This window comes from Corylus avellana, chromosome 4 (genome assembly GCF_965113065.1).
Source record: "Corylus avellana chromosome 4, dhCorAvel1.hap1.2, whole genome shotgun sequence".
Lineage (NCBI taxonomy): Eukaryota > Viridiplantae > Streptophyta > Magnoliopsida > Fagales > Betulaceae > Corylus > Corylus avellana.
This window is the reverse complement of record NC_142493.1, coordinates 30,836,715-30,844,180: the sequence shown is the minus strand read 5'-3', so window position 1 is coordinate 30,844,180 and position 7,466 is coordinate 30,836,715. Positions and strand designations below refer to the sequence as shown.

The following is a 7,466-nucleotide window of genomic DNA, read 5'->3' as shown; positions in this document are numbered from 1 at the left end:
AACATTTGCTTGTTTGTTTGTTTGTAGAATCTAGATTGCTTTCAGTCACTTCTTGTGGTAGGGTAATCAGGGACTGGACGTTTGTGTATAAAGTGTAGGTTTTGTCTTTATCTCCTCCTTTTTCTTTCTTCTTCTTCTTGCTTCTTCTTTTTTTCCTGGTGTTGGGAAAGAAAATTGGAGTTAACTTGCAAGCAATTAATTATGTTCATTCTTCTCCAAAAAAAAAATTTAAGCAATTGACCAAGAACATATGTGCTTAGGATTCTGAACAAGGCCTAGAAACATTCTTATCTTATATATTAATTTAATTATTTCTTTTTTAATTAGATTTATGATGATAATAATAATGGCCCAACATATGGGCAGGGCCCACATGAAAAAAGTGGGCCTTGCCGTTGACAATGGTGTCTTCACTCAGAACCCAATTTTGACTCCTTCATCCTTTGCATTATATATATATATATATATATATATATATATTAGAGTCCTAAAATGTTATACGCTATCATACAATTAAGATGACAAAATATTGAACATCAACCCTGAAATATTTTATATTTTTATAAATACTAATCCAAAAGCTAAATTTTACTACTATATTATCAAGTTATATGCTAATCGTACATGAATTTACTAAATAGCTTTAGTTTTTTTTTTTTTTTGTGAGCATGTTGCGGTGTGAATGACTCTCTTGGCAGCCGTGGTGAGGGAGTGGGGGTGAGATGGTGCCTGCAATGGAGATGAATAAAGGGTGATTGCGATGGACAGATGGTGAATGAGAGCGGAGGTTAGTGGTAGTTGGGCAGGTACCGAAGAAAAAGTAAATGGACAAGACCAGCAAGTTTCTTGCAAGTAACGTGTTTGATGTAACATATGATTGTGCCATAATCTTAAATTATGTGCTGCAATTTGTCAAACATGGGTTAGATAATATAAACTTTTGAATAGTATCATCAATGACGAATGAAGTTGAAGTGAAAAGCCAATAGCCTAATCCCTTTTACCGAGTCGTCTTGAAGGCTGTTTCTTCATCAAAGAGGCAATTTTTGACTCTTGTAACTCAATCAAGAACTTGATATAATCAGAGGCTAAATATTAGGAATTCGGAAACCAGGATCTTAAATGGGTTGTTGCATAAACAACAGAAATCTAAGAAACTGAAATTTGATGATCACAATAGGAAAATACAGATCAAATGCTGGAAACTTCAAGAAAGAAAGCTTAAACCAAACTGATGTGATTTCTGGCTGACTTGGTCCAAGTCTTGCAGCTGTTTCTTTAGCGAAATAATGAATCTATCTACATCCACGTATATATGTACACACAAACTCAAAGAGAGAGAGAGAGATGTAAAAATTCAGCAAGAAGATGGATATAGTATTCCAGCAAAGTACGGTCTTCAGTATAGGATTATATATAAGATTAACGAAATTATTAGTCATTTTCAGTGGCAAAATAATCCCACCACCCTTCATAAATGTCATCTCCTTCTAGAGTAAGTCACAACTCCAGGTTTTGTAAGATTGGGTGCTCTACTCCAGAAGGCCATTGTGGGCAGCAGCTCCAATTGGATGTCGGTAGGAGCTTCTCAGTCTTTCTTTTTATCTTTTCTTGTTCTTTTTAGCCTCAGAACAAAATCTCAATAATGTTTTCAAGTGCGCAGGTATAAAATTGTATGATGTTCTCATTAGTTTATAGGGCTAAAGATCTTACAAACTTATTGTTGATGTTCTGTAAACGAATTCCACAAGTTTCGGCTATTTTAGATGATATTGTTCTGTTTTAGCCGAAATACTAATTATTAGTTAATAATTCTCTCTCATTCTGTTTTAGATGAATGCATCTTGATTCTGTTTTGGATAAAATTTATTCTAATTCCTGGATGTTACAACGATGCTCTAAGATAAATGTATCACTAGTGAAGAACTACAGCCTGACCTTGTTTCTAGAAAGTGTCAGGGGACAGAGAAAGGGAAAATTTGTCACTCTTGAAAAAATAATTTCCTTACTTGAATGCTTAATAATTCTATCATTCTAACATACAGATCAAGGAAGATGCAACCCCAATTATAGGTCTCTCAGAGTCCGTGTTGGCATCCATTTCCGGGATCACAGTAGCAGTAGTATGCATAGAGATGGAGAAGGAAAACTTTATTGAATTTGGATGCTACCTTTACCGGGCTTCTCTGGCCATAATGGAGTTGCTGACAGCTGAGAGCTACCCAGCAAATGCAATAGAGATTCTACGAACTCTATCCAAAAACGTTGATTTGGCCATGGATGTCATGAAGAGATGCGAAGAAGGCATGGAACCAATTTCCGATAATGAACTGATAAGCATCATAGCACAGCTTGAGGAGGTGATAAAACACATGGGAGACTGCCTGAGCCTGATACCGTCATCGTCATTTGGAGATCAAGAATATGCAGAAGTTGCTATCCGGTCTCTTTCAAAAGAGATGCAGAATGCAAAATTTGGTACAAGCCAAACTCTAGCAAAGACCTACGAGCTTAATACACATGGATTGTCTTTGGAGAAGCAATTGAAGGAACAAGAGGTATCAACAGAAAAAGACCTCTACCCCATTAGTGTTGAGGTTTCTGCAGAAACTCCTCAGTTCTTAAATATGCCTCCTGCACGTAAAAGCAGCAGTTCGGACATCACTAGAAAACATGGGAAAATGAGAAGTTCCTTAACAACATTGCCACAGGTGGATCAGTACGTAGAGCCTCTTTATGAAACTTTCTTTTGCCCTCTAACACAGAAGATCATGGATGAACCAGTCACCATAGGATCAGGAGTGACCTATGAAAGGAAGGCAATAACTGAGTGGTTTGAGAAATTCAAAAACTCAGAGGAGATTATCTGCCCAACCACAGGGAAAAAGCTGGTAAGTACAAATCTCAACACCAATATAGCTCTGAAGTCCACCATAGAGGAGTGGAAGGAAAGGAATGAATCAGCCAGCATCAAGGTTGCCAAGGCAGCTTTGTCTTTAGCCAGTTCAGAGAGTATGGTACTCGAAGCAATAAAAGATTTGCAAAGTATCTGCAAAAGGAAACAATATAACAGGATAGAAGTTTTGAGTGTTGGAGTATTACCTTCGCTCGTAAAATTTCTAGACTACAAAGACAGAGATGTTAGATGTGCAGCATTGGAACTATTACAACTACTTGCAGAGGAAGATGATGACTGCAAGGTTTTAGCTCTTTATCTGTTTCCTGAATTTTGTTTAGAAAAACTATGAAAAAACAATATGGTGCTCTGGAACTTATCCTTAAATGCTCAGATATACTTGTGCTTTTCAAAATTATGAAAATAAAAATGATAACTTGAGAGGTGACTGTGTAGTCTCACTCAGTTATATAAACAAAGAAGTCCTATCAAAAAACTTTCATCAGTTACAAATATCCAATATTTTTTGGAAGCATAGTTATATTTTTGGACCTTTATAAACTATAATTGACCAATCCTTAGCTCTAACTTCCAATTCATACAATCAAAACCTTCCCAAACAAGCTCTTACATTCACGCTTCTTGTTCTAGATCTCTGCTATCTCTATGTTATATTATATGTGTTGGCATACAAGTATATGAGCTTACTTAAAAATTACTTATGAAGAGCTTCTAAAACCATATTATTGAGGAATATGCTACATTGGTGGCTTTTTTGTGCAGGAAATAATTTCCAAAACAATGAGTATTTCAACAGTAATCAAGATGCTGTCAAGTAGTCACCAGTCAATAAGGCATGCATCATTGCTTTTCTTGCTTGAACTTTCAAGATCCCTATCTTTGTGCAAGAAAATTGGGTCGGTTACTGGAGGGATCCTAACGCTGATCTCTATTAAATACAAACCTTCAATCGATGAATTTGCCTCAGAAAAGGCAGATGAAATCCTAAGGAACTTAGAGAGATCACCAAATAACATTAAGCGCATGGCAGAATGTGGACTTTTGGAACCTCTTCTAAATCAACTTACTGAAGGTAATTTCAGAACTTCGTCTTACTCTTTCTAAGCTACCTCAAACAGTTGAATAAAATAATATATTGAAACAGAACAGCAAAGGTCTTTAAAAAATCATTTTATAAGATGCTATTCAGAAAATTATGTGGAAGCTAAGAATTCTTTTGGACTATTTTCAATGACCATATTATAAGCAGAGAGTATGGAAACTCCTTGCTATCTAACAACAACTAATGTTGACTAGAAGTGAATTGAATAACAGGTTGTGAAGAGACGAAAATGGAAATGGCGAGCTACCTTGGGGAAATTGCTCTCGGACATGACAGCGAAACCTCTGTGGCTGAGAGGGCTTCTTCTCCACTCATCAAAATGATTCAGTTTGGGAATACTTTGAGCAGAAGGGAAGCATTTAAAGCTCTAGCTCGAATCTCATCGTACGGGACAAATGGCAAGATACTTGTGGAAGCTGGAGTCGTGCAAATTATGGTTGAAGAGATGTTCACTAGGAGAATATGTGACGAGCCTATGAACTCCAAAATAGAAGCAGCTGCAATACTGGCAAATATATTTGAGTCTGGACTTGACCTTGAGAACCTCCAAGTGAATAGTCATGGACACATCGTGTCTTCCAACTATTTTGCCTACAACATCATCTACATGCTCAAGAACTCCTCCCCTGATGAACTCAACATCAACCATATCAGAATTCTCTTGTGCCTGACGAAGACACCAAAATCAACAGCCATCGTTGTCTCAGCGCTCAAAACGACTGAAGCAAGCTACAACCTGACAGGATTCATCAATAATCCAAATGAAGAACTTGCGGTACTAACAATTAAGCTACTGGGTACACTTTCACCCTACATGGGCCATATACTAGTAGAAAGACTCTGCAAAACCAGAGGACAACCTGAGAATCTAATCCAGAGACCGACTGACATAACCCAAATCACAGAGAGACATGCAGTTTCAGCAAAATATTTAGCACAACTCCCTCACCAAAACCTAACACTCAACCTAGCTCTTCTGAGCAAGAATGTAGTCGCGACGATCCTACAAACAATCAATCAAATCCAGAGAAGTGGAACAAGATCAAGCAGGTATGCAAGTGCTTACTTGGAAGGCCTGGTGGGGATTCTAGTCAGATTCACAGCAACATTATATGATCCTCAAATGTTGTTTCTAGCAAGAAACTACAATTTCACGTTAGTGTTCACAGAGTTGCTCATGAAAACATCAAGCGATGAAGTTCAGAGGTTATCAGCAATTGGGTTGGAGAATCTCTCATCAGAATCAATAAGTCTATCAAAACCACCACAAATCAAGAAAGCCACGTCTATGAGGTTACCCAAGTTCCTATCTTTTGGTTCATCAAAGCGGAGTAATATACAAGTGTGCGCAGTTCACCGAGGGGCATGTTCTTCACAAAACACATTTTGTTTGATTGATGCAAAGGCAGTTGAAAAGCTGTTGGCTTGCTTGGACCATGAGAATGTTGAAGTGGCTGAAGCTGCCTTGTCAGCTATATGTACGTTGTTGGATGACAAGGTTGATGTAGACCAAAGTGTAAACATGTTGAGTGAAGTAAATGCCATAAAACATGTTCTTAAATTGGTGAAAGAACACCAGCAAGAGGGTCTGTGGCAAAAGTCACTCTGGGTGATTGAGAAATTTTTGGTGAAAGGTGGGGACAAGTCTTCTTCAGATATATCACAGGACAGGTTGTTGCCTGCCACATTGGTGAGCGCCTTTCATCATGGGGATGGTAATACGAGGCAGTTGGCTGAGAAGATTTTGATGCATTTGAATAAGATGCCAAATTTCTCTACTTGTTAAATGATATGATTAATGCAGAAATAATCTCTTTAGTACGCGCGCTCATATTGAGCACGAACGGTTTGAGTTTTTTACCAAGTGAAGAAGTTTTGTAACAGGTCATACGAACCTTGTAGAGGTGATTATTGAGTCCTAGTTGTAAATGGGTCCCCCATGTTTTTTAGTTGTGGTTAATTGGTTTCTTGGTTGTAGGAGTTTGTTTAGTGTACATAGAAGTGTTTTGCTAGATGAAGAAAACGGCCTATCTTTTGTGCAATAATTCCAGCTTTGTCATCACTTCTTTGACTTGAGTTTTGCCATCTCTCTCAACCTTAAAGAGAAGACCTTTCATGAAGTAAATTTGTTCTTCCCATTGTTAACAGAAAAATCCTCTCTCTCTCTCTCTCTCTGTGATTTAATAATATCAGCAGATATGGGGGATTTTTGTCATGATTCTGTCGTACCTACGTGTCTTGCCCGGCTATCCCTCGGCATCCTTAAGAGAATCCGTAAATATAGGAAATGCCTGCAGCCCATCTGTTAGATTTTGCTTCAATTCGAACTTCCTAACCAATATTTTACTCCAACCTATTACCCTTTTTTTAATCTCTCAATCTTTGTAAGCATCTTTTGACGGTCTGAGGTTGTGACTTGTGGGTACAGATATTCCTTCTAGTTGTTGTATTTTAGCCTGCATTAGCTCGTTTTATATATATATATATATGATGAATACGTCACATGAAAGGATATACCCATTCATACTTTCATCACATTGTTTGTTTGGAATTATATAAAATCACCACATCATTGTTTGACATTAACAATTTAGCAAAGAGTATGTCATGCAACTCACAAGAATCCAACTTCAACAGAAAAAATATCTAATGAATGTTAGAAATTCCTAATAATTAAAGTGTGGCCTACATGCCACGTATGGTTTAATTAGATACAAATTAAGGTGTTCAATAATTTATTCTAAATAAGAAATTATTTATGGAATCATAATTGTAATTGATTACTTATTCTTTGATGTGAGCAATAAATAAGGTAAAAAAGTTATAATTGAGGGTTTCTGACTTAACTTAAGTTAGAAAACACCTCTCTACAAAATTCTTTTTAGGTTTATATTGCTGATGTTTGTTAGAATAGTTATGTGATAGCTGGATTGGCGATGGAGCTTCTGCAAAACAGAGAAAATGGTCATCGAAGTCTGTCGGTCCCACTAGAGACCGGGGACACTTCGATGATCAAGTTAGTCTTCTACATGAGAGAGAGAAACTGAATGGAGAGTTTCTTAGAGACAGGAAAAGAAGAGTATTTGCCTTGCCTTTTAGAGAGTGTCCTTTCTACGGCGAGGCTTGGATGCTTAGGCTCTATACTAAGTGGGCCAGGCATTCGGATTGCTAGACCAAAGGGGTTACCTGGCCTAACAAGATTCTTTGATTCGTTTGAGCAAATATGATTGGTGGTAATTTTAAATCATATAATGTTATGAACAGATCAACATAGATAGTAAAACTAAAAATGCTATGCAATGCCCAAAGGCATGATACATATCTATATCCAGCAGACCAAATCATCTAATCCATTATATATTTTTTCTTATAAAATATCTTGTCGATTATACTTTTATAGATCTTTTTTTTATCTTATATATAATAACATCCTTGAATTTAATAATC

At 36.9% G+C, this 7,466-nt stretch overlaps 1 protein-coding gene across 1 annotated transcript; it reads left to right on the top strand.

The window, feature by feature from the left end:
* Positions 1-1,413: 1,413 nt before the first annotated feature.
* Positions 1,414-6,002, top strand: LOC132178900 (Armadillo/beta-catenin-like repeat family protein). The gene is made up of 4 exons (XM_059591476.2): positions 1,414-1,577; positions 2,046-3,200; positions 3,680-3,989; positions 4,232-6,002. Exons 1-4 carry the CDS (start codon positions 1,572-1,574, stop codon positions 5,803-5,805), a joined length of 3,045 nt encoding a protein of 1,014 aa, XP_059447459.2. The 5' UTR covers positions 1,414-1,571; the 3' UTR covers positions 5,806-6,002.
* The last annotated feature ends 1,464 nt before the right edge of the window (positions 6,003-7,466 follow it).

Excerpts from the sequence above, each read along its gene's own strand:
- LOC132178900 (XM_059591476.2), top strand. Across the intron at positions 3,201-3,679 it reads AGGAAGATGATGACTGCAAG|GAAATAATTTCCAAAACAAT; the intron begins GTTTTAGCTCTT and ends TTTTTTGTGCAG. Across the intron at positions 3,990-4,231 it reads TCTAAATCAACTTACTGAAG|GTTGTGAAGAGACGAAAATG; the intron begins GTAATTTCAGAA and ends ATTGAATAACAG.